This window comes from Oncorhynchus kisutch, linkage group LG3 (genome assembly GCF_002021735.2).
Source record: "Oncorhynchus kisutch isolate 150728-3 linkage group LG3, Okis_V2, whole genome shotgun sequence".
Lineage (NCBI taxonomy): Eukaryota > Metazoa > Chordata > Actinopteri > Salmoniformes > Salmonidae > Oncorhynchus > Oncorhynchus kisutch.
The window spans coordinates 17,530,659-17,558,300 of record NC_034176.2 but is presented as its reverse complement, the minus strand read 5'-3'; the positions used below and the strand labels follow the sequence as shown (position 1 = coordinate 17,558,300).

The 27,642-nt window shown below is 40.9% G+C and overlaps 3 protein-coding genes and 1 pseudogene across 5 annotated transcripts in view; 3 read left to right on the top strand and 1 right to left on the bottom strand.

Annotated features, from left to right (window-relative positions):
- The first annotated feature begins 882 nt into the window (after window positions 1-882).
- Window positions 883-7,272, top strand: LOC109872923 (glutathione S-transferase theta-1-like; annotated as a pseudogene).
- Window positions 7,216-27,259, bottom strand: LOC109876183 (serine/threonine-protein kinase Chk2-like). 2 transcript variants are annotated; one of them, XM_020468646.2, is made up of 15 exons: window positions 27,215-27,259; window positions 13,741-14,034; window positions 12,515-12,639; window positions 12,275-12,407; window positions 11,981-12,071; window positions 11,773-11,872; window positions 11,635-11,688; window positions 11,322-11,386; window positions 11,043-11,142; window positions 10,391-10,477; window positions 10,012-10,175; window positions 9,024-9,142; window positions 8,734-8,819; window positions 8,421-8,591; window positions 7,216-8,182 (listed from the first exon to the last, which is right to left on the bottom strand). In XM_020468646.2, exons 2-15 carry the CDS (start codon window positions 14,006-14,008, stop codon window positions 8,123-8,125), a joined length of 1,623 nt encoding a protein of 540 aa, XP_020324235.1. In that variant the 5' UTR covers window positions 14,009-14,034; window positions 27,215-27,259; the 3' UTR covers window positions 7,216-8,122. The 2 variants fall into 2 exon arrangements, with proteins under 2 accessions (XP_020324235.1, XP_020324229.1); XM_020468640.2 differs by lacking the exon at window positions 27,215-27,259 and adding an exon at window positions 14,970-15,046.
- Window positions 14,521-25,735, top strand: LOC109876199 (endosome-associated-trafficking regulator 1-like). The gene is made up of 9 exons (XM_020468664.2): window positions 14,521-15,083; window positions 15,313-15,400; window positions 15,900-16,006; window positions 16,241-16,669; window positions 18,765-18,838; window positions 19,063-19,174; window positions 22,592-22,654; window positions 25,055-25,195; window positions 25,384-25,735. Exons 2-8 carry the CDS (start codon window positions 15,355-15,357, stop codon window positions 25,181-25,183), a joined length of 960 nt encoding a protein of 319 aa, XP_020324253.1. The 5' UTR covers window positions 14,521-15,083; window positions 15,313-15,354; the 3' UTR covers window positions 25,184-25,195; window positions 25,384-25,735.
- LOC109876165 (snRNA-activating protein complex subunit 4) overlaps window positions 25,867-27,642 on the top strand; it is a 22,854-nt gene continuing 21,078 nt past the window's right edge. Inside the window, exon 1 of one of the 2 annotated variants that reach the window (XM_031817967.1) lies at window positions 25,867-26,799. The gene's annotated coding sequence lies outside the window, so the exon portion shown is untranslated. The remainder of the gene's footprint in view (window positions 26,800-27,642) is intronic. The other variant, XM_020468634.2, reaches the window with a different exon arrangement.

Here is a 27,642-nt window from a genome sequence, read left to right as displayed (position 1 = left end):
TATTTCCAATCAAATCTGTCCACAACATGTCAGTCTCCTAAATGAACACATGGAGAGAGGCTTACAAGTTTGAAGCCCATTTCATATGTGAGGCAATCTATGATTTCATGGATTTAACTGGACCATACCACACTCCCACCCAAATAATCTCCAAACAAACCAGCACTCAGTTCAATGTTTTTGTGCTTACACACTTAACAGCATCATATTTTAGTGTAGTCATAATGTGTTGTTACTTTACTTACTTTTTAGTTACTCAACGTTTAATTTGAGGTTGGATTACCGAGATTAAAATCAACAGAATCACAGCCATATGGCCAGGCCAGGGCATGTGATAATGAGGCTGTCTAGAAACTGAACAAAGGAATCATTCATGGTCAATAGGACAAAAAATGCCATTGCAGCATTATAATATAATACAAGTGGTAATATTGAAATTTAATAAAGAAATTAGCTAATGACAAAGTGAAAAAATGTTTTTAGAAATGTTTGCAAATATCTCCTTTACATAAGTATACACACCCCTGAGTCAATACATTGTAGAAGCACCTTTGGCAGCGATTGCAGCTGTGAGTCTTTCTGGGTAAGTCTAAGTAGCTTTCCCCATCTGGATTGTGCAACATTTGCCCACTATTCTTTAAAAAATTATTAAAGATCTGTCAAATTGGTTGTTGATCATTGCTAGACAACAATTTGCAGGTATTGCCATAGATGTTCAAGTAGATTTAAGTCAAAACTCTCTGCCTTCTTGGTAAGCAACTTGTGTAGATTTGGCCTTGTGTTTTAGGTCAGCGGTTCCCAAACTGTGGGGTGAGGGGGAGAGCTCCAACTGGCACACTCAGTCCGGCTTTCAACTTACTAATAGAAAGTAATAACAATATAATGCACAAGGTACAATTGAGAAATTGGTTAGTGCAATCCTGCAAAATATTTTGCAAAACTGTTTGAACAGTTTGTGTCATGAACAGTGCTTGTGCCCATAGAAATAGATGTGGCATGCGCACAAGGGGAGCGCGTGATGTTCCCCAATGCTGGAAGGGGGGCCTGAGTGAAAATGTTTACGAACCCCTGTTTTAGGTTATTGTCCTGCTGAAAGGTGAATTCATCTCCCAGTGTCTGGTGGAAAGCAGAATGAACCAAGTTTCCCTCTAGGATTTTGCGGTTTATTTTTTATCATTAAAAAACTCTCCAGTCCATAACATGATGCAGCCACCACTATGATTGAAATTATGGGGAGTGGTACTCGGTAATGTGTTTTATTGGATTTGCCACAAATATAACACTTTGTATTCAGGACAAAAAGTGAATTGCTTTGCCACATTTTTGCAGTATTACTTTAGTGCCTTGTTGCAAACAGAATGCATGTTTTGGAATATTTATATTCTGTACAGGCTTCCTTCTTTTCACTCTGTCAATTAGGTTAGTATTGTGGAGTAACTACAATGTTGTTGATCTATCCTCAGTTTTCTCCTATCACAGCCATTAAGCATCCTTCTCTCATGCTACCAAACATACCCTCATAAAACTGACTATCCTGCCGATCCTCGATTACTGTGATGTAATTGACAAAATAGCCTCCAACACTCTACTCAGCAAATTGGATGTAGTCTATCACAGTGCCATCCGTTTTATCACCAAAGCCCCATATACTATCCACCACTGCGACCTGTATGCTCTAGTCGGCTGGCCCTCGCTACATATTCGTCGCCAGACCCACTGGCTCCAGGTCATCTACAAGTCCATGCTAGGTAAAGCTCCGCCTTATCTCAGTTCACTGGTCACGATGGCAACACCCACCCGTAGCACGCGCTCCAGCAGGTGTATCTCACTGATCATCCCTAAAGCCAACACCTCATTTGGCCGCCTTTCGTTCCAGTTCTCTGCTGCCTGTGACTGGAACGAATTGCAAAAATCGCTGAAGTTGGAGACTTATCTCCCTCACCAACTTCAAACATCTGCTATCTGAGCAGCTAACCGATCGCTGCAGCTGTACATAGTCTATCGGTAAATAACCCACCCAATTTTACCTACCTCATCCCCATACTGTTTTTATTTATTTACTTTTCTGCTCTTTTGCACACCAATATCTCTACCTGTACATGACCATCTGATCAACAGTCCCTCCCAGCTGCAATCAGAGCAGATGTTCCCCCCTCCACGTCCAGACTGCAAATTAATCACGCATGCGGGAAGCTGCCGCTGGCTGATCCAGCCCTGGCTTACATTTAAAAAAACAATGAACCTGAATTAGGGCCAGACTAGCTACCATAATTTTCTCACATTGACAGTTGTCTCTTTTTGGTCCATTTAGTAAGCCTACGGGGGCGCTATTTCATTTTTGGATAAAAAGACGTTCCCGTTTTAAGCGCAATATATCGTCACAAAAAGATGCTCGACTATGCATGGAATTGGTAGCTTTGGAAAGAAGACACTCTGACGTTTCCAGAACTGCAAAGATTTTCACTGTGAGTGCCCCAGAACTCATGCTACAGGCGAAACCAAGATGTTTCTGCAACCAGGAAATGAACAGGATTTCTGAGGCACCAATTTGCATAATCTCCTTATATGGCTGTGAATGGGACAGGAATGAGCCTGCCCTTTCTATCGTTTCCCCAAGGGGTCTGGAGCATTGTGACGTATTTGCAGGCATATCATTGGAAGATTGACCATAAGAGACTACATTTTCCAAGTGTCCCGCACGGTGTCCTGCGTGGAAATTGATGCGCAAAACTCAGGTGCTGGTATTTTTCCATGGAATTCAGAGACAAACCATGCTTCCACGAACGGCATATCAATGAAGAGATATGTGAAAAAACACCTTGGGGATTGATTCAAACAACGTTTGCCATGTTTCGGTCGATATTATGGAGTTAATTCGGAAAAAAGTTCGACGTTTTGGTGACTGAATTTTCGGTTCGTTTCGGTAGCCAAATGTGTAGTAACAAAACGGAGCAATTTGTCCTACACAAAGAATCTTTCAGGAAAAACTGGACATCTGCTATGTAACTGAGAGTCTCCTCATTGAAACATCTGAAGTTCTTCAAAGGTAAATTATTTTATTTGATTACTTTGCTGGTTTTTGTGAAAATGTTATGTGCTAAATGCTACGCTAATGCTACGGCAGCCATTATCACTCTTACACAAATGATTGATTTGCTATGGTTCAAAAGCATATTTTGAAAATCTGAGATGACAGTGTTGTTAAGAAAAGGCTAAGCTTGAGAGCAGGCATATTAATTTCATTTCATTTGCGATTTTGAGAAATCGTTAACGTTGCGTTATGGTAATGAGCCTGAGGGTGTAGTTACGCTCCCGGATACGGTATCAGTAGTTCAGAGAGGTTAATGTAGATTGTATACCAACATTGTTTTTAAATGTTATGGTTAAAAATGTTCATGTTTTACTGTGACTTGTTGTAGGCTCCTAAGTGGACCATAAGGTTAAAAACCAAAACTAAACAAAAAAATAAATGTAAAAAACCAAGTAACTCCGCCAGAGTGTCTCTTTAGGTCACTTTTGCCAGTCCCAAGCCAGGATAATCAGTTTTATCACCAAAGCCCCATATACTACCCACCATTGCGACCTGTACGCTCTCGTTGGCTGGCCCTCGCTTCATACTCGTCGCCAAACCCACTGGCTCCATGTCATCTACAAGACCCTGCTAGGTAAAGTCCCCCCTTATCTCAGCTCGCTGGTCACCATAGCATCTCCCACCTGTAGCACACGCTCCAGCAGGTATATCTCTCTAGTCACCCCCAAAACCAATTCTTTCTTTGGCCGCCTCTCCTTCCAGTTCTCTGCTGCCAATGACTGGAACGAACTACAAAAATCTCTGAAACTGGAAACACATATCTCCCTCACTAGCTTTAAGCACCAACTGTCAGAGCAGCTCACAGATTACTGCACCTGTACATAGCCCACCTATAATTTAGCCCAAACAACTACCTCTTTCCCAACTGTATTTAATTTGAATTTATTTATTTATTTTGCTCCTTTGCACCCCATTATTTTTTTATTTCTACTTTGCACATTCTTCCATTGCAAAACTACCATTCCAGTATTTTACTTGCTATATTGTATTTACTTTGCCATCATGGCCTTTTTTGCCTTTACCTCCCTTCTCACCTCATTTGCTCACATTGTATATAGACTTGTTTATACTGCATTATTGACTGTATGTTTGTTTTTACTCCATGTGTAACTCTGTGTCGTTTTATCTGTCGAACTGCTTTGCTTTATCTTGGCCAGGTCGCAATTGTAAATGAGAACTTGTTCTCAACTTGCCTACCTGGTTAAATAAAGGTAAAATAAAAATAAATAAAAAAAATAAAGGAGGAGGGTTGGAATTATGACATAAAAAAAACAAGAATCGACAGAACAAAGTTAATTTGTAGTTCTAAAAATATTTCGGCAGGTTTTCTTGTCATGTTCCTTAATTTATAAAAAAAATTCTCCACACAGATATTACATATGGAATAATCGGGATATATTGTATAAAAATACTTATTTGTTTTTAGAATATTGGTTCCGAAATAATATCCTATTGGTGAGCCAACTGGTAAATGCAGAGGGTCTTTTACTCAGTCATAAGGAATTCTTATCACCTTACAAAGTCCCTGTAACACCTAAAGATTTAGCAATTGTTTTAGATGCCATTCCCTCAGGTGTTGCTCTGTTATTCAGGAACGTGTCAAGACCTGACCCTCAGGGCCTAACTTCTATTGACCCATCAGTAGGAAAGATTTGTTTCTCTTTTGGTCCATTCAACAACAGAGCGATACGAGCCTTGTTTCAGCAGGATGTTGTATCTATACCTTATGTCATGCCTTATTGGAATGGATTTATTGATAATATCTGTTGGAAAAAAGTTTGGATGTTGCCACACACATACCTAATATTAACAAAATTAAGGAAGTTTCCTTTAAAATTATTCATAAATATTATCCTGCCAACCACTATATGAAGAAGTTTAAGGAAAACATTCACTCAAATTGCTCCTTTTGTAATGACCACCCAGAAACAGTGCATCTGCAGCAACATTGCATCTTTTTTGGCATTGTATTCATGTAAGAAAACTGTGGCAAGACATTAGTAGATTTATAATTGAACACATTTATATAGATGTTACACTATTGTGGAGAGATGTACTGCTTGGATTCTTTACATGCGATAGAAATAAGCTGAAACATTTGTATGTAATTGATTTCATTATTCTTTTGGCCAAATTTCATATACATAAAAATACATTTTCTTACCCTACAAAAATAAATGGAACTGTATTAAGACAATTAAATACTCTACTAACAAAAAAGCAGTTAGAATTATAAGTGTATGTATGTCCCTTAAGGTCCTTGTGTAATTGTAATGTGATATTGTACCCCCTAGCTTGATTGTCCGTTGTATATAATCTATATATACACACTTGTGTTCCCTCGTGTACTTTCTGTATTGATTTGTTAATAAAATAAATGTAAAACATTTAAAAAAGGACAGCCAATAGCTACTTTCCTTACTGAGGAGTTGGCAACACTGTCTGCTGCTAGTCCATCCATTGATTACGCCCTGCACGCACTGAGTATATATGCTTGCACGCCTTTGTTTTGACTCACTTGGTGGTGGCTAAGTAGTTTACAGTACCCAGTATGTAGTTAAGAATACAAATACGTTTATAATGGCTGGTAGAAAGGCATTAAAAGTGTATTTAGATTTATTGTCACAACCATGTAGAGCAATACAATTTCGCACACGGTGAAAACTGTTGCGATACGAAAAGGTGAGTTTACAGCTGGCTAGGCTACTAGCTAGTGCCGTAGCCAGCATATATTACCATCTGCCGGCCTTTGGGCTACAGCTAACGTTACCAACATCTAGCTAACATGCAAGAAATCTTATCCTTAAGGTACCTACACAGATTATTCTTGTTAAATGGAAATGCATATTGATGTTTGATACATTAACAGACTGAGCGATACATTGTTTTAAAAGCAGAGCTCTGTCCTGCAGTGAACGTAAGCTTACTTACTGTACCTTGAACTTTGATCTCTTACAGAGTTATCCCCAGTGTGTGTACTTGCAAGCTACCTACCTAGCTCTTCAAAATGTCAACAGTCAATCTATGCTATTATTTCACAATCGACAATAAAAAGAGGCTTCAGTTGTTTCTACAGTAACCAAAACATGTGGGGCAGCAGTCGAAGGCACTGCATCTTAACGCTAGAGGCGTCACTAGCCCCTGGTTCGATGGCACCATACCAACACACCACCACATGCAACCAAGGTCTTTAACGTGGAGGTAAGGCTCGCTCATGGAACACACTATGCTTTATGGCAGGTAAAATGTAGCCTAGTCCCACTGCCACCATCTCTTTGCAGCCTAGATATTACACATAATTGCAATAAGACTTTTGTAGGCAATGTTATAGCTGATGTTGTTGCTGGTACACAATGCTGCTTTGTGGTGTAGGTTTTACTGCCCCGTATGACAGGGTAGCCCACAGACCCACTAAAGGTGGAGAGGGCTTTAGCAGACCTGGGTGACACCCTGGAGAAGCTGGAGAACATGTTCCTCAAGAGGCAGCCCTTCCTCTGTGGAGATGACATCAGCCTGGCTAACTTGCTGGCCGTGTGTGAACTCATGCAGGTGAGGAGCAGTGGACCAACTTCTCCAGCAGAGTTCAATCACTGGGGGAAGCATACATTTCTGCTGAAAATATGGTCCTACAACAGTCAAGGAACATTGTCTGTTTAACCACATACTACAGTATATTTAGATTTATGGATTGTCTGATTGCTACCCATTTACAGAATCACGTGAGTCAGCCTAAATAAATTGACTGCTTGCTCTCAGCCCCTAGGTGGCGTTAGACATCCTGAAGGATCGGCCCAAGCTGTTGAGCTGGAAGAGTCGGGTCCAGTGGGGGACACTTGACGAGGCACACACAGTGCTGTACCGTCTCTGGGACAGGTCCAATGCCAAACTGAGATAATCTGAATATAGTTTCATATAAAAGCTTGCACAATGATTAACAGCAACACTACTCACAGATTAATGCACTGATTATGCTTGTGCTGTCCTTGTTGACCTAGAGATTGATGTTCTGTTTAAAGGCTTTATGGGTGGGTGATCAGAGTGCCTTACATGAGCCACTGTATGATATGATGCAAAATTAGATGGTTCAGGTTAATGAACAAGAACCTTGACCTGGGGTGAAAATGTTCAATAAAGTAAGATTTTTTTAATGGGATGCACAATAAAAACCCAGTGGAAAATAACATTTTTGTACAAAAACAATTTACAAAACAGGAGGCAATTTCCAGTAGACATAGCTCCACATTGTTGCACTGATCTATGAATGCTTCCATACATTACACATTAGCTAGTATAAGGCATAGCAGGCCAATTTTCAACTAACCTGTTCTTGGTGATACTTTCTTTGTTCTTGATATAGGAGAAAAGTACATCTTATAAAATGTCCAGTTGCGGGTGGTTCTCCCCTAAAAAAATGAATATTCAAACATATTAAATCCACGTTTTGTATCGAGTGAGAAATGCAAATGCCTCTTGCATGTCTGCAGATTGTTTTGGTCCCACTGTATGACGCTCTGTCGCCTACATGTGGCCGTGTCACATCGAAACATCTAGTTCCTGCAAAGCTCTTGGGGAAACAAGATGCCGAGGGAACTCCTCACTCGGTGCAAACGTGGATTTAATATATTTTTGGAGAACCACCTGCAACTGGACATCGAGAAGATACTTTTCTCCAGAATTGAGAATGACAAAAGTATCACCAAGAACTGGTTAGTTGAAAATGTACCTGCTATGCTTTACACTAGCTAATCTATAACTGCTGTATGGAAGCATTCACATATCACCACCGTAACAATGTGGAGCTAGCTCCGCATGTGCCCACGAGTTGGAACTTAACATGCAGTAATCAAGTAAATTCCAGTTGATTGCACTATCCTGAACAGGGACATGTGGGAATGATTACAGTGATCGGTGTTGAAATGCAATATACTGATTTCAAGTAGGCCTAATTGCCAGAAGAAAAACATCAGGGGAGTCTCCAATGGGGTGACGAGGGTGGAATATGGCTCATGTTGCCTCTATGGATGGGCCTGGTCACCTCTTTGTTGGCTGCTGCTCTTCCTTATCATCTCTTGACCTCTTTCCGGTTGAGGCCTAAAGTAATAAGAGACATACTTAAATTTTGTGAGCAACACCATACTCTGGACAATACTGACATATGGCAAACCCTCTCCTGCAGGGACCATCAGATAGTTCACATTTATTTTTTTCTTGCCCTGCACTTAAGTACCTAATTCAACTAAACACCAAGAACTTGCTTATGTGGACTGTCTAGTGGTCCGCCAGGAGAGGGGTGGGAAAATAATGCAGTAGAATGACTGTTTCTCACTACCGTGGCATCTCCGGAGTCTGCTGTGGCATCGGCATCTCCGGGGTCTGCTGTGGCGTCGGCATCTCCGGAGTCTGCTGTGGCATCGGCATCTCCGGGGTCTGCTGTGGCATCGGCATCTCCGGGGTCCTTGGGGTACATGATGCCTTCAGCGGTCTCCTTCATTGCCTCATCCTGAGATGGAGATTGATGGGATCAGAGATTACTCGCCATTGCCACTTTTACAACACTGCCTAGCCCAAAATACCCATTATGCAGTAAACATACCCGCATTGATGGCACTGGGGCCAGGCAATGAGACAGCAATAAATCTTACCATCAGCCAGGGATGCTGTAATGCCTCCTCAATGGTGAGGCGGGCATTGGGGTCCACTCGAAGCAGTTTCTTCACAACATCTTTGGCTAGACATGATTGGATAAGTAAAAGTAGTAATCGGACAACATTGAATTATCAATACGACTGTAGTAAAGTAGCAAAAGTTGTTTACAAACCCAAGACAGGTGGAATCCATTTCAAATGCATGTTCTCGGGCACACGTATGACAGAGCCAAACATGCATGCAGTACATTTTTAGGTCATTTTGAGGATTTACATTAGTCCCTTACCATCATCGGAGATGCCGTCCCATTTTGATGGAATAAATGTATATATTCCCTGGGTGATCTGATCACTGACTGACAAACCAATTCGTGCATTCGGGTAGAATGGGGGATAGCCTGCCAAACTGAGGGGGAGAGAAGTAAACGTCACATATAAAAGTATTAACACTTAAGTGAATCTGTGAACAGGAAAACTGTATGTGCTGTTGAAAAGTAATCTTGGCCCAAGTTATTTGCAAATTGATTGAAATAGTTGCATTACACTGCCCTTAGTACACTGATAAGCCTGGAAACATTTAAAGTTGCAACAAAACTATTGGGACAATGGCACTTTTTTTGGTCCAATATTCCTAGCACGCAATGATTACATCAAGCTTGTGACTCTACAAACCTGTTGGATGCAGTTGCGGTTTGCGATTCAGATTATTTTGTGCCTAATAGAAATGAATGGTAAATAATGTCATTTTGGAGTCACTATTGTAAATAGAATGTTTCTAAACACTACTACATGAATGTGGATACTACCATGATTAAGGATATACCTGAATTCCATAATCATGGTAGCATCCACATTAATGTAGTAGTGTTTAGAAACATTTTCTTATTTACAATAAAAGTGACTCAAATGACACACTACATTACTTACTATTAATTTATATTGGGCACAAAATAATATGAAAAACAACCAAAACAAACAGCAAATGCATCCAACAAGTTTGTGGAGTCACAAGCTTGATGTAATCATTGTGTGCTAGGAGTATTGGACCAAATAATTAACCTTTGACAATTGTAATATACATAAGTGAGTTTGTCCCAATACTTTGGTCCCCTAAAAATGGGAGGACTGTGTACATAGTGTTCTAATTTCTAAACGGTTCACCCGATATGGATGAAAATACCCTCAAATTAAAGCTGACAGTCCTGTATATCTACTACAGTCAGAGAAAGCAGCACTTATGTCTGTGATCCTGGCATCAGGAACATGGATCCCTACCACACAAACAGGACGACCCCTAAACTCCAGGCGTCTACAGCCCTGCTGTAGCCCACAGTGACTGCGTCTGTAAACACCTCTGGTGCCAGGTATGTGGGTGTTCCACAAAGGGTCCTCATCAGGGCAGACTCCTCCAGTATCTTGGACTGATTAAAGTCTGTGATCTGTCACAGAGAGAGAGGCCTGTAACTCTTCACTTCAGTGAGGCTATTCAACCAAGCTTTTAGTTTTTTTTCCCTTCTCCAGATATTGTGTCTAGAGGTCCACTTCAGGAGGACAATGAATAAGTGGATAACTTTATCTACCCTCACATACTCTTGATCTACCATGATCATTCACTGTGGAAGAAAGACCCACATTGGGATTTGAGAAACCTTACCTTGATGATGCAAACATCGTCGTGAGACGAAAGCAGCACATTTTCAGGTTTGAGGTCTCTGTGGATGATGCCATTGTTGTGAAGGTACTAGTGGAAGGAATGCGAGATAAACCAGCATAAGGAAGCAGTTGAATATCTACTCAAGCGACAGTATCTCCAGTATGAAACAAGATGTGTAAATGTATGGTGTATTTTGACATTTCAACATCACACCAGAATATATTTAATAAATCCTACCATGAATTTGCCTGGCTACCCACTCATTGCTCCGGCCAATTGCCACACCCACAAGCGTTTGTTTCTTCTCCTCAATGAGTCTGGATTTGAATCCCTCCCCGACCCTTCTAGAACACGAACACATTCAGACCGTCTGACTGGTCCTAGAAATCCAGAGCCAGAACAAGTGGGTAGTGCCGTTTAATATGCGTCATTGGCTTTGATACTCTGGTTAAAGACGATCCAATTGCTTATGACTTTATTTTGTACAACACCCAGTCACCACAACCGACCTCAATGATGGCAGATTCAGACTGAAGTATGTAGAAATTGATAAAGCAGCGGAAGCATTCAGTGCGAGTCTTCAGGCAAACCATAAATATCACTATTCTCAAAATTCTGAAGGAAAAAAAGAGAAATACATCAATCCACCCACCTCTACTGCTTTCAACATCTGGTAAAAATATAGCTTGGCAATCGGCTCCTTGATCTGTTGCTTGCTTTTGACCCGGTCGTAGAGTTCTCCACCCTCCATGCTGAAACACACACATGCTATCAGTTGAAACAGAAAACAAAGGGGAAGGGAAATACTATGCTTGTGACAATTATACTTCTTCGGGGGGCTACAGAAATTATTACACGCAGCAAAAATTATAATGGTTTCTCATTGATAAAAAAAAAAAAAGTGGCTGCTTGAATGAAAAACTAAACTCACAGCTCTAAAACAATGTAGTATGAGTCATCTGTTTGGAAGAAGTCTTTTGTTTTGATCAGACAAGGCTGGAAAAGACAGGAGGCAAAGGTTACACAGACAATTTGCAGGCAAATACTTGAGGACATTTTGATACAAAGTGGTTGAAAAGTGTGATGTCTGTGGCTTTGTCCAGTAGAAAACATGCATTGAAAATGACTACTTCTATGGCATTTGATTACCCCAGGGAAAGAAAACATTGGACATGAAGAGCCATTTCTTTACTAGGCTCCTTGGCAGTTATTACATCATAATAAGTTCTAGATATAATACTTACATGGTCAATCTTTTGAAGAATCTGGATCTCTCGTTCTGCACTTCGCGTGGCAGTCTATAATTGAACAAAGATGAGTGTTATATTGCAGTAGTTAGTATTCATAAACTAGAAGAGGAGGAAAATGGTGATAAGACTTACGCCAACAGATGCCGGGAAATCTTTCTTGTTGATAGTCTTCAAGGCCACCTTTTTGCAAGTGGCCCTCTCAAAAGCCAGCTTCACTTCCCCACACACACCACTGGTATAACAAATCATATTAGAATGTTATTCTGTAATTCAAAACAAAACCATGAGTAACAAGATTTAGTAAAATACACAAGTTAAAATTAATAAAATTCTCACTTACACGCCAATCTTTTTGGTGATCATGTATTTCTCGCTTAACTCTTTGGGTAGGTTGGACTGCTCATCCACCATGAGATCAATGAACACAAACACTATTGAAGGGAGAAAAATCAGTTGAATTGATTATTAATGCAAAGACTAAGGCCGACATCACCATTAAGGGAATGATGCAGCATACTTAACGTTTAGAGATACATGGATATAGTGTCATGATGGATAGGGCCTCCTTGCTGCTATTTAAGTATCAGTGACCTAAACAGAAATGTATTGAAATAAACCTCTGAAAAAAAGGTACCTTTGTGGCGTTCTTCAGCAAGGGACAACACTGCATTGTTCGCTAGTGGCAACATTTTTCCTTTTCCAATCACTTTACCGTCAACAAACGTGCCATTGTTACTGTTGTCAAAGACATAGACAATGTTCTTCTCCTGCAAGGTAAAGACCTGACCGTCATTACAGAGCACACTGATTAACAAAACAATGGTCTTCCTTAAATAAAAGACATAGATAGTGGTGAAAAGTTGAATCGACCTACTCGGAATATCCTAAAATGTTTATTGCTGTATGCAGCAAATCTGGACGATTTCCTCAGTATGGGGACATCAAAGGAATAGTTGCATTTAGTGTGCCGGCCAAACCAAGCGTCGTCCTCAACACAGTCTGGAGAAAAAAGTAAAACTAAACCTACCATTTCAATAGAGGCTAAGAGAAGAGAATACACAGATGCTAGTGGAAAAATACACAAAAAAAATCTCACTTTCAGCAGGACACATTATTGCGCAATGTGTAAATGAACGGAAATGCTACTGATCTGGAAGACCACTTGAAGAACATTGTGATTACGGATTATGGCGGAAGACCACTTGAAGAACATTGTGATTACGGATTATGGCGGCTCAGAGGACGATGTTGTAGTGTGCTGCTGCAGTAGTTTTATGATTTGAAATGGTCACACACTTATTGATCATGGCCGATTTCCCAATAGAACTTAGCCTTACAGGTTTTTTAACAATACATCTTTCCTACAATGGCCGAAAATGTAACATTTCCCAAAACGCCACACAGAGAAAACGGTTACTTAGTGCGTTGTTTTCTCAGTAGGTGGTAATATCTCCTAGAAAGATATTAACACCTACTGCTGCTAATACTGAAGTGGCTTACTCTAATGCTTACCGAATAAAAATGCACAAAATCCCCGATTTGGGACATCATTGTGCACATGTTAGGCTACACATCATGAAATATATTGAGAAATTACAGACGGTAGCCTACAAGTAGCAAAATAGAACTCAATTGAACATGAAATGCAATTTAATATGATTGAAATGGGCCTATAGCCTACGGTTTATATTTTTATTCTATCTTTAGCAGAGATCTTGTGTATAAAGTGATGCGTGAGGGCAAAAAAAGCATTAATGACACTTAGCTGTTCTACAAGTGGTCTGAGGCAGGCATTAGATTACAAGCGCTTTCAAGTGCAACGTTAATAATGATGTTTTGGGAAACAGCTCAGAGATTGAATGATGCTCCTACGAAGGTTCTAACAGTGAACTTAGCCTTAAGATGTTTTTGAGAAACCGGGCCCTGGTCACACTCTACCACATGGGCTCAAACAGACCTCAAAAGCATGTTCCCGCACTATTGTGGAAAACGTGTTCAGTACAAACTGCAGCAAAACATTTAAAACAACTAAACTGCCCTGCCTAAAGGCATCCTAACCACCCAGGTAACAGGTGCACGTCATGTGGTTGTTGAACTCACTGTGGGCTCTGAAGCCTCTCTGCATAGGCAGCAGGAGGCCCCAGGGCTGTGGCTCATGCTCCTCTGGTATGGAGCACAGGTCCCTAACGGGGATGGTGTCCACTGAACTGACTGTGCCAGACCCAGAGGATGACTGGCTGGCAGAGCCTGGAGCAGAGGAGGAGCTGGAGCCACTCTGGGACTGGGTTGGAGGCTGCGACTGGGTCTGGCTGCAAGCGTCTGGCTGTGACTGGGTCTGGCTGCAAGCGTCTGGCTTCTCTTGGGACATGGTCAATATTTCTCCTCTGTCGTGGTCTATTAAAGTAAATAATAAAACACAACACTCAGGTGATCGACACATCTTTCAAATTTCCAAACAATGTGCCCCACATGTACATAGTCCATCGGTAAATAGCCCACCCAATTTACCTACCTCATCCCCATACTGTTTTTATTTATTTACTTTTCTGCTCTTTTGCACACCAGTATCTCTACCTGCACATGACCATTGGATCATTTCACTCCAGTGTTAATCTGCTAAATTGTAATTATTCGCCTACCTCCTCATGCCTTTTGCACACAATGTATATAGACTCTTTTTTTCTACTGTGCTATTGACTTGTTTATTGTTTACTCCATGTGTAACTCTGTGTTGTTGTCTGTTCACACTGCTATGCTTTATCTTGGCCAGGTCGCAGTTGTAAATGAGAACTTGTTCTCAACTAGCCTACCTGGTTAAATAAAGGTGAAATAAATAAAAAATGTTTTTTTTTTATCCGTAAACTTAACAAAGTCCTTATAACTTGCATGTGAGAATACAAGGCCTACATAGGGCGCCGTGCAGTATGAATATGAATGCATGACAATGATATGAACGAATGATTATGAATTCACAATGTGCGGTATCTGGAAAATCCATGATCTTGGCAACTCCATAAGTTAAGTGGAATTCATTCACCATGCTCCATCTCTATACAAATACGTTTCTTATTTATAACTTCTTGCTAACAGTACGTAGTATTATCTGGTAACCGGCCCTCGCTATCCTCGCCAAACATGGATAGCTAACACAGTTAGCGCAAAACTAAATTAGTTTCACAGGTGTGCCAATTTCCGCAGCTAGCACGTCAACGAAATTAAGTGGTTGTTTGGTAGCCGAAGAAATGTGACGGCTCGCTAGCTATAGTGTGTGCAACTGAACTATATTTTAAACATGATATTGATAAGAATTACCATTTAAATACGCTTACCGGGATTACGAATTAATCGCGGCACGTGTAGATTTGCCGGGGAAATTGGATCTCTAGAGACTCATGGGAAATGTTTTGTTTGTTTTTCATTTTACGTCACCTGAATTTTAACAAGTGAGAAGTTTAGGATTTTCCACGTGATTTTCAGCAGCTAGCTAACGTTTGCTGCATGGATATACACATCTGATGTGGACCATGTCATTTTGATCAATTACCATTCTTAGGACAAGTCATTTTTTTCTACCTCGAGTTATTAGCAAGTAGCTACATTATTTCGGGAGTTAATAATCAAATGGACCGTGTCACACTTCTGTTTTTCGCTAACGCTAGCTTTCTGTTCTAGCTAGCTACCATTCCATCGCCAATTGACTGGTTAACCATCAACATGGCAAAGCATAAAACATCTGCAAAAGCTCTTATAATTGAAGATGGTAAGTTGTTAATTCCATAACAAATCCAGTATAGATACTAAGCTATCTATAGTAGCTAGTTGATCAGTGACCAGATGACATAGGCTACTTAATATTCACATCATTGTATGAGACAACACACATCCCATCGATCTAAGGCAGGGGCACATCTATTCAACGCCATCGAAGAGTGATCAGTGTGTGTTATTAGTGTTAGGTTTAAAGTCTCTGCTGTTTGGCCTAGGTGGTTGTTTGAAATCATGCTGCTGGCATGGTGTTGGATGGCCAGTAGGGGGCATGCTTCCCCCTGGTAAAAGTACTCTGGCACGGTGCTGTCATTTAGTGAGACATTCTGGACTCACAGGCCATTACAAATCACATGGAGTAGGGGCATTGGCCCCCACACATCGTCCAACTCTTGTATTTCTCCAATAATGACAACTAGACAGTTTGAAAATGACCATCATCCAAATATGTACCAATATGTTATATATGTTCTTAATATGTTCTTATTTCATAGATGAAGTCCGAGAAGATGGTGATGATATGAATCCCTTTTCCTTCAAAGAGTTAATCCGCAGTAAAAACCAAGGGGATTCAGATGAGAAGAAGTACCCAACGCGAAAGGTGCTGATCATTTTAAATGAACCAGTGTTACATTCAATCCCAGAGATGAACTGTTACAAAGCATATGCACGTAATTTGGTGTTTAGTCATTGGAGGTGTTCATTTATTGGAAAAATGTCACAGCATAATATTAAAAAAGTCTGAAAAGATGGTCAGACTGTTCAGATTATTACTTTTGATGTAATTTTTATGTGAAAGTGACCTACATTCTTACTGTTGCATTTTGTGTTATAGGAGGCATATGGGAGCACATTCCTGGCAGAGGGGGAATATACTATCCCGGGCCCTAAGAGCTTTGATCAAGACTTCCAGGGTCACTTTTACATAGACCCCGCACCGTTTCCTCAGTCTCTGGACAATGAGACAAAGGAGTGGGCTGTGAGTTACCAGCCATCAGCCATTGAGGAGGCGCATGAATTTAGACTGTGTGGCACTGCAGCAGCAGACAGCAGCACATACTCGGGTCAATCTTCCCTGTGCACCGAGGAAGAAGAGGATACTTCCTTATCTGTATGGCAGGTTGATGAAGAACTTTCACCAAAGGCCCCCCAGTACAGGAGTGCACCAGTGAACTATGAGGGAGATGACGAAACATCCATGGCAGAGCTCTCCTACAAGACCAAGAAGAGTAGTACAGAGAATGGCCATAGGGATCAACAAAAGGTTATTTTCATATCTCTTTGCTTACAGATGCACTTCCCTTCAAACTAGATGTCATAGGGGTATCAATTAGTTAGTCAGCTAAGTTGCCAAAATTTTCTAAAATAACTTTCAACATTTTTTGGAACATAAGCTTGAAATGGGCATGGTCTAATTGACTCAAACAAAATCACAAATGCAAGTTTAGGTTTTCTAATTAAGCAGAAAATCAGTTATTTTATCAAATCAACATTTATTTGTCACATGTGCCAAATAAAACAGGTGTAGTTACAGTGAAATGCAAATGCTAACTTACGAGCCCTTAACCGATAATTAAAGAGCAGCAGTAAAATAACAATAGCGAAGCTATATACAAGGGGTAGTGGTACAGAGTCAATGTGCAGGGGCACCGGTTAGTCGAGGTAATATGTACAGTCGTGACCAAAAGTTGAGACACAAATATTAATTTCCAAAGTTTGCTGCTTCAGTGTCTTTAGATATTTTTGTCAGATGTTACTATGGAATACTGAAGTATAATTACAAGCATTTCATAAGTGTCAGGCTTTTATTGACAATTAGATGAAGTTGATGCAAGGAGTCAATATTTGCAGTGTTGACCCTTCTTTTTCAAGACCTCTGAAATCTGCCCTGGCATGCTGTCAAATAACTTCTGGGCCACATCCTGACTGATGGCAGCCCATTCTGGCATAATCAGTGCTTGGAGTTTGTCAGAATTTGTGGGGTTTTGTTTGTCCACCCGCCTCTTGAGGATTGACCACAAGTTCTCAATGGGATTAAGATCTGGGGAGTTTCCTGGCCATGGACCCAAAATATCGATGTTTTGTTCCCCGAGCCACTTCGTTATCACTTTTGCCTTATGGCAAGGTGCTCCATCATGCTGGAAAAGGCATTGTTCGTCACCAAACTGTTCCTGGATGGTTGAGAGAAGTTGCTCTCTGAGGATGTGTTGGTACCATTCCTTATTAATGGCTGTGTTCTTAGGCAAAATTGTGAGTGAGCCCATTCCCTTGGCTGAGAAGCAACCCGGCACATGAATTCTCTCAGGATGCTTTACTGTTGGCATGACACAGGACTGATGGTAGCGCTCATCTGGTCTTTTCCGGAAGCCCCAAACAATAGGAAAGGGGATTCATCAGAGAAAATTACTTTATCCCAGTCCTCAGCAGTCCAATCCCTGTACCTTTTGCAGAATATCAGTCTGTCCCTGATGTTTTTCCTGGAGAGAAGTGGCTTCTTTGCTGCCCTTCTTGACACCAGGCCATCCTTCAAAAGTCTTCGCCTCACTGTGCGTGCAGATGCACTCACACCTGCCTGCTGCCATTCCTGAGCAAGCTCTGTACTGTTGGTGCCCCGATCCCGCAGCTGAATCAACTTTAGGAGACTGTCCTGGTGCTTGCTGGACTTTCTTGGGTGCCCTGAAGCCGCCTTCAAAACAATTGAACTGCTTTACTTGAAGTTCTTGATGATCTGATAAATGGTTGATTTAGGTGCAATCTTACCCACAGCAATATCCTTGCCTGTGAAGCCGTTTTTGTGCAAAGCAATGATGACTGCACGTGTTTCCTTGCAGGTAACCATGGTTGACAGAGGAAGAACAATGATTCCAAGCACCACCCTCCTTTTGAAGCTTCCAGTCTGTTATTCGAACTCAATCAGCATGACAGAGAAATCTCCAGCCTTGTCCTCGTCAACACTCACACCTGTGTTAACGAGAGAATCACTGACATGATGTCAGCTAGTCCTTTTGTGGCAGGGCTGTAATGCAATGGAAATGTTTTTGGGGGAGTTCAGTTCATTTGCATGGCAAAGAGGGACTTTGCAATTCATCTGATCACTCTTCATAACATTCTGGACTATATGCAAATTGCCATCATACAAACTGAGGCAGCAGACTGAAAATTAATATTTGTGTCATTCTCAAAACTTTTGGCCACGACTGTACATGTAGGTAGAGTTATTAAAGTGGATCTGAGGCTGCTTATCAATGGTTGTTTTAGCAAAGTTAGCTGGCTAACCCACGGATCCTACTTTGTAGTATACCCCCCCATGTGATTGGCCACAAGTCCTTTATTTTGTATTTTCTGTTTCTCTCTTAAAGCTGAGGGAGGAAAATACGCAGCTCAGGAATAACATTAAATATCTTGTGAAAAAGTCTGAGAAGGATGATCAAAGGTAGGTGGACAGAAGTGATATGGTCTGCTGAGAACAGACCTTCCTGGAGTGTGGGAGGGATTTAGGGGATGGTGTTAAAGCCCATATATTATGTTATGGCATGGGAGTAATGCTTTGAATATCACTCTTTAGATGTATATTTAAGATGTCAATTGTACACATGTTCATGCAATTTAATTCATGTTTAACCTATGCTCATCATCATGTCTCTGACTGACCCATAGAATTCGACACCTCACAGATGAGTTGCACAAGAGAAGAGTGCAGGGGGAGAGGGCGGCTCAGGCTTTAGAGACCATGGTCCACTCAGTAGAGCAGAACCTGCAGTTAATGACCGTATGCACCTGTCCCTCTTTCTCCTACTTCATCAGTTTATCAAGGATTTAAGAATATGTTTTCGTTCACTGATCATCTAGAAGATGTGAAATACTGTGCATTCGGAAAGTATTCAGACCCCTTGACTTTTCCCACATTTTGTTATGTTACAGCCTTATTCTAAAATTGATTAAATAGTTTTTTCCTCCTCAATCTACAGACAATACCCTATACTGACAAAGTAATTTTTTTCAAATGTATTAAAAATAAAAACTTATCACATTTACATAAGTATTCAGACCCTTTACTCAGTACTTTGTTGAAGCACCGTTGGCAGTGATTACAGCCTCGAGTCTTCTTGGGTATGACGCTAGAAGCTTGGTACACCTGTATTTGGGGGAGTTTCTCCCATTCTTCTCTGCAGATCCTCTCAAGCTCTGTCAGATTGGATGGGGAGCGTCAATGCATTGCTATTATCAGGTCTTTCCAGAGATGTTCGATCGGGTTCAAATCCGGGCTCTGGCTGGGCCACTCCAAGACATTCAGAGACTTGTCCTGAAGCCACTCCTGCGTTGTCTTGTCCTTGTATTTAGGGTTGTTGTCCTGTGGCAAGGTTAACCTTCACCCCAGTCTGAGGTCCTGAGCGCTCTGGAGCAGGTTTTCATCAAAGATCTCTCTGTACTTAGTTCAGTTCATCTTTCACTTGATCCTGACTAGTCTCCCAGTCCCTGCTGCTGAAAAACATCCCTAGAGCATGATGCTGCCACCACCATGCTTCACCGTAGGGATGGTGCCAGATTTCCAGGCGTGATGCTTGGCATTCAGGCAAAAGAGTTTAATCTTGGTTTCATCAGACCAGATAATCTTGTTTCTCATAGTCTGAGAGTCTTTAGGTGCCTTTTGGCAAACTCCAAGCGGGCTGTCATGTGCCTTTTACTGAGGAGTGGCTTCCGTCTGATTGGTAGAGATAGTTGTCCTAGAAGGTTCTCCCATCTCCACACAGGAACTGGGCTGGCTGCCATGTGTTTTTTATTGAGGAGTGGCTTCTATCTGGCCACTCTACCATAAAGGCCTGATGGGTGGAGTGCTGCAGATATGGTTGTCCTTCTGGAACGTTCTCCCATCTCCACAGAGGAACTCTGGAGCTCTGTCAGAGTGACCATTGGGTTCTTGGTCACCTCCCTGACCAAGGCCATTCTCCCCCGATTGCTCAGTTTGGCCAAGTGGCCAGCTCTAGGAATAATATTGGTGGTTCCAAACTTCTTCCATTTAAGAATGATGGCCACTGTGTTCTTGGGGACCTTCAATGCTGCAGACATTTTTTGGTACTCTTCCCCAGATCTGTGCCTAGACACAATCCTGTCTCAGAGCTCTACGGTCAATTCCTTCAATCTCATGGTTTGTTTTTTGCTCTGACATTCTCTGTCAACTGTGGGACCTTCTATAGACCGGTGTGAGCCTTTCCAAATCATGTCCAATCCATTTAATTTGATAGCAAAGGGTCTCATAGCAAAGGTTCTGAATACTTATGTACAGTTGAAGTCGGAAGTTTACATACACCTTAGCCAAATGCGTTTAAACTCAGTTTTTCACAATTCCTGACATTTAATCCTAGTAAAAATGCCATGTCTTAGGTCAGTTAGGATCACCACTTATTTTAATAATGTGAAATGTCAGAATAATTGTAGAGAATGATTTATTGCAGCTTTGTTCTTTTATCACATTCCCAGTGGGTCAGAAGTTTACATACACAATTAGTATTTGGTAGCATTGCCTTTAAATTGTTTAACTTGGGTCAAACATTTCAGGTAGCTTTCCACACGCTTCCCACAATAAGTTGGGTGCATTTTGGCCCATTCCTTCTGACAGAGCTGGTGTAACTGAGTCAGGTTTGTAGGCCTCCTTGCTCGCACACGCTTTTTCAGTTCTGCCCACACATTTTCTATACGACTGAGGTCAGGGCTTTGTGATGGCCACTCCAATACCTTGACTTTGTTGTCCTTAAGCCATTTTGCCACAACTTTGGAAGTATGCTTGGGGTCATTGTCCATTTGGTAGAGTCATTTGCGACCAAACTTTAACTTCATGACGGATGTTGAGATGTTGCTTCAATATATCCACGTAATTTTCCGACCTCATGATGCCATCTATTTTGTGAAGTGCACCAGTCCCTCCTGCAGCAAAGCACCCCCACAATATGATGCTGTCACCCCCGTGCTTCACGGTTGGGATGGTGTTCTTCGGCTTGCAAGCATCCTCCTTTTTCCTCCAAACATAACAATGGTCATTATGGTCAAACAGTTCTATTTTTGTTTCATCAGACCAGAGGACATTTCTCCAAAAAGTAAGATTTTTGTCCCCATGTGCAGTTGCAAACCGTAGTCTGGCTTTTTGAGCAGTGGCTTCTTCCTTGCTGAGCGGCCTTTCAGGTTATGTCGATACAGGACTCATTTTACTGTGTATGTAGATACTTTTGTACCTGTTTCCTCCAACATCTTCACAAGGTCCTTTGCTGTTGTTCTGGGATTGATTTGCACTTTTCGCACCAAAGTACGTTCATCTCTAGGAGACAGAATGTGTTTCCTTCCTGAGCGGTTTGACGGCTGCGTGGTCCCATGGTGTTTATACTTGCGTACTATTGTTTGTACAGAAGAACGTGGTACCTTCAGGCGTTTGGAAATTGCTCCCAAGGATGAACCAGACTTGTGGACGTCTACAATATTTTTTGAGGTCTTGGCTGATTTCTTTTGATTTTCCCATGGTGTCAAGCAAAGAGGCACTGCGTTTGAAGGTAGGCCTTGAAATACATCCACAGGTACACCTCCAATTGACTCAAATGATGTCAATTAGCATTTCAGAAGCTTCTAAAGCCATGCCATCATTTTCTGGAATTTCCCAAGCTGTTTAAAGGCACAGTCAACTTAGTGTATGTAAACTTCTGACCCACTGGAGTTGTGATACAGTGAATTAAGTGAAATAATCTGTCTGTAAACAATTGTTGGAAAAATTACTTGCGTCATGCACAAAGCAGATGTCCTAACTGATTTGCAAAAACTATAGTTTAACAAGAAATCTGTGGATTGGTTGAAAAACGAGTGTTAATGACTCCAACCTAAGTGTATGTAAACTTCTGACAACTGTAAATAAGGTTTGTTTTTGATTTAATAAATTTGCTAAAAATTCTAAAAACCTGTTTCACTTGGTCATTATGGGGTATTGTGTGTGTGTGTGTGTGTGTGTGTGTGTGTAGATCGATGAAATACATTAATTGAATCAATTTTAGAATAAGGCTATAACATGTGGAAAAAGTGGTCTGAATACTTTCTCAATGCAATGAATAGCTCACTAAGATTACAAGGAAATGTCATAATTAGTTACTAAACAGAAGTGTGTTGATATGAAGTCTTATTCATTACTTGGACCTTTTCTTCTTGACAGAAACGAGCAGTGAAGGCTGAAAACATTGTATCAAAATTCAAACAGGAGCTTCATCAATTACAGGTTTGACTCTTACTGGTGTTACTGCATGATTAGCTCCATTGACATATGTTTGCAAAGTGTTTCCCCTATATTAATTTAGCAGAGGTGGCCAACGCAGCAAAAAAAAAATGGTATTTAAAAAAAATCTGTATATACTACTGTTCAAAAGTTTGGGGTCACTTAGAAATGTCCTTTCTAAGTGCAGCTCAATAGGGTTGAGATCAGGTGACTATGCTGGCCACTCCATTATAGACCAGCTGAATGCTTCTTCCCTAAATATTTGTTGCATAGTTTGGAGCTGTACTTTGGGTCATTGTCCTGTTGTAGTTGGGAATTGGCTCCAATTAAGCGCCGTCCACAGGGTATTGCATGGTGTTGCAAAATGGAGGGATTGCCTTCCTTCTTCAAGATCCTTTTTACCTTGTACAAATCTCCCACTTTACCACCACAAAAGCACCCCCAGACGGTCACATTGCCTCCACCATGCTTGACAGAAGGCGTCAAGCACTCCTGCATCTTTTCATTTTTTTCTGCGTCTCACAAATGTTCTTCTTTGTGATCCGAACACCTCAAACTTTGTCTATCCATAAAACCTTTTTCCAGTCTTCCTCTGTCCAGTGTCTGTGTTCTTTTGCCCATCTTAATCTTTTATTTTTGTTGGCCAGTCTGAGATATGGCATTTTCTTTGCAACTCTGCGTAGAAGGCCAGCATCTCTGAGTCGCCTCTTCACTGTTGACATTGAGACTGGTGTTTTGCGGGTACTATTTAAAGAAGCTGCCAGTTGAGGACTTGTGAGGCATCTGTTTCTCAAACTAGACACTCTAATATACTTGTCCTCTTGCTCAGGTGTGCACTGGGGCTCCCACACTTCTTTCTACACTGGTTAGAGACAGTTTGCGCTGTTCTGTAAAGGGAGTAGTACACAGTATTGTATGAGATCTTCAGTTTCTTGGCAATCTCTCACATGGAATAGCCTTAATTTCTCAGAACAAGAATAGACTGACAAGTTTCAGAAGAAATTCTTTGTTTCTGGCCATTTTGACCCTGTAATCGAACCCACAAATGCTGATGCTCCAGATACTCAACTAGTCTAAAGAAGGCCATTCTTTTAATCAGAACAACAGTTTTCAGTTGTGCTAACATAATTGCAAAAGGGTTTTCTAATGATCAATTCTCCTTTTAAAATGATCAATTTGGATGAGCTAACACAATGTTCCATTGGAACACAGGAGTGATGGTTGCTGATTATGGGCCTGTGTACACCTATGTAGATATTACATAAAACAAATCTGCCGTTTCCAGCTACAATAGTCATTTACAACATTAACAATGGCTACAATGTATTTCTGATCAATTTGATGTTATTTTAATGTATAACAAATTAGCTTGTCTTTCAAAAACAAGGACATTTCTAAGTGACCCTAAACTTTTGAACGATAGTGTACATGCATACATACCGAGTGTACGCAACATTAGGAACACCTGCTCTTTCCTTGGCATAGACTGACCAGGGGATAGATATGATCCCTTATTGATGTCACTTGTTAAATCACGTAAATTGGTGTAGATGAAGGGGAGGGGACAGATGAAGAAGGATTTTTAAGCTTGAGACAAGAGACATGGATTGTGTATGTATGCCATGCAGAGGTTTAAATGGGCAAGACAAAAGATTTAAGTGCCTTTTCAACGGGGTATGGTTGTAGGTACCATGCGTATGTAACAGTAAAACTTTAGACCGTCCCCTCGCCCATACCCGAGCGCGAACCAGGGACCCTCTGCACACATCAACAGTCACCCTCGAAGCATCGTTACCCATCGCTCCACAAAAGCCGCGGCCCTTGCAGAGCAAGGGGATCTACTACTTCAAGGTCTCAGAGCAAGTGACGTCACTGATTGAAACGCTATTTAGCGTGCACCGCTAACTAAGCTAGCCGTTTCACATCCGTTACACGTACCGGTTTGAGTGTGTCAAGAACTGCAATGCTGCTGGATTTTTCACACTAACAGTTTGCCCTGTGTTTCAAGAATGGTACACTACCCAAAGGACATTCCGCCAACTTGATACAACTGTGGGAAGCATTGAAGTCAATGTGGGCCAGCATCCTTGTAGAGTCCATTCCCCACAATTTAAAGCTGTTCTGAGGGCAAAAAGGGGTGCAACTCCATATTAGGAAAATGTTCCTAATGCTTTGTCCACTCAGTGTATGTATGGATGTATGTGTGTGTATTATTATTTCTTTTATTTTTTGCCCGAGACACGCTTTCAAATGGATAGTTGTTGGCTCAATGACTGGAAGTGTATCTATGGAAACAGCTAGCATGACATTGTGCTAATGCTAGTAGCGCAACCCTTGCCACCACTGCTGAAAAAAATCCTAGAGGAAACACTGTTGCATGATGTGATACTCTTTATATTGCAGGGCCAAGTAGAGGGGTGCCGGTTTGAGAATGAGAGACTTCGAGCTAGAGAGACAGCTGCCTTAAATACAATGAAACATAACGCGCAAGTGGCCTCGGAGTACCTTAACAAAGCAGCACTCAAATGCTGAGACTTCCATCAAGTAAGGTTTCTCTTCCATAGTGTCATCTACATACAGATGTGAATACACAGTTCCTCATATTGATTGTGTGGGTATTTGGTCAAATGCAACGTGCAAGTTCAGTTCATAGTGTTTTCTAACCATAATTAAACATTGTGGTATTTGCTCCAAGTTCTATGACCAGGCTTTCGGTTTGATTCTGTCCACAGGAAATTACTTACAGGAGCAGAAACTCTTTGTCTGGTATCTCAACTGCTGCAGTCCATTGACAACATATCTGAGATTCACAATGAAGGCTGATGGAGTTTAAGGAGGCTATAGAATTTAGATCTAGGACCATCCATCAAGAAACTGGAAAACAATTATGGCGTGTCATTGTCACTCAACATTCCCAGATAATCTAAAGTTGTAGTGTGTGCACTGATTTGTGACAAAATAAGAGATATAGCTTTTTTAAAAACTTGTACTTCATAAAATGTTTAGTTTTGAACCACTTTAACAGGCCATTTGAAAACAATATGCTAACAGCTGTATTTAAAGCTGAGGCAAATATGACTGTGACTCAAAGTTGTTTGTGTATTATTTTGTGAGCATTGTTTACACATTTTACACTGTATATGTTCCACAATCTTTGCTTGAACGTAGTCCTACTATTCGTAGTAGGAATTATCAGGAGACTTCCTGTAGCTACTTGTCAGTTAATTGCTTGCTAAGTTTTCCAACTGCTGATACCACTACATTTTTTAACCAGAAATGGTATTGTATCCACATTTGCTAAGACTGTCAGTCTGGTTAGTAATGAGTGTCTTTGATAGTTGTTAATTGTACTGGTATTACAGTATTAAATAATACGTAAATACATTATTATACTAGGTCAAGTGGACATTTGGCATTCATTTCATTGGTATTCATGAATGTCATGTATACTGTATGTAGCATTTTTGGGGGTTCTGATTGGATAATAGTTATGATGATCCCACCAGCCACCACCGTGTACATAATCTCAACCCATAACCCCACTCCCTCTAGTCTAATGTGTATGTGTAGTTTAATGTGTGTATTGTGCTAAACGGGACTAATCTAGAAAATATACTTTGGTTTTAGCATTGACTCCCTGTCTAAATATATATGTTTTTAAATGCTCAGGGTTTAGAAACGGTTCGCGCTATCCATAACCTTAAACCTTTTGCCTTAATCCTTACCATTAACAATTTTAGAGTTCATCCCAGGGGTTCCGGATAGCGAGTAACGTTGAAAAACTGGAGCTGCATGTAAACCTGTGGCGTTTGGGTTGCATGGTGGGTATTTCATGAATTTGAAGATTACAACGCTACATTTGATTGTTTTAATCAAGGAATTCAGTTGGAACATTCGATAATATAAATTGTTTATGAATGCCACGATATTAAAAATAACCAACTTTGATTCCTTCAAAATTGCATGCTGGGAAAAAATGTTAATGTTTCAGCTGTGTTGTTTGCGGCGCGTCGAGATGTTAAACGAATAAGCATGCCAAACAATTTCATTGGGATTTAGCTAGCGAGCCAGTTACTTGTTTTAATATTTACATCATATTTTGTAAATCATAACAAGACATCTGTTAACCTGTCTGCATTTGACACTTGGTAAGTCGAGCTAAATGAGACCAGACGTTTTGACTGATGCTGAAATTGACGGATGTTGCTTTTGCATTAGGGTTATTTCAGGTGTTGTTTGTTACTGAATTAGCTGCAAATGTTAAGTTGTCGTTGCTGCTCGCGCATGGGTCCAACACGCCCCACCAGCTCGAGTTTCCACTAGTTTGCGAGCTACCTACCACAGCCACAAAGTCAAAATTGGCTATATTGTAAAAATTAACTTTGTCTTAATTTAAGGGTGGACATAAGATTAGCAGTGTGATTCAAATTCGGTTTAAAACCAAATGAGAAACATTTTAGAAATGGGCGGGGATTATGACTGCCTGTGGTAACTATTCACAAATCAAACTTTGTCACATGCGCCGAATACAAGTGTAGACCTTACGGTGAAATGCTTACTTACCAGCCCTTAACTCTTCTTGAACTGCACTGTTGGTTAAGAAAATATTTACCAAATTAACTAAAGTAACAATAACGAGGCAATATACAGGGGTTACCAAGTCAGTGTGTGTAATTTGTACACTTAGGTAGGGGTGAAGTGACTGCGTAGATAATAAACCGTGAGTACCAGCAGCGTACAAAATGGGCAAAAGTTTTTTGGTCCTAGACTTAGCGCACCTGTACGGCTTGCGGTGCTGTGTTGTAGCAGAGAAAACAGTCTATGACGTGGGTGACTGGAGTCTCTGACAATTTAATGGGCTTTTCTCTGACACCGCTCGTTTATATAGGTCCTGGATTGCAGGAATCTTGGCCCCAGTGATGTACTGGGCTGTACGCACTACCCTCTTTAGCGCCTTACAGGCTGGCTACACCGCTCGCGTTGCAAAATAA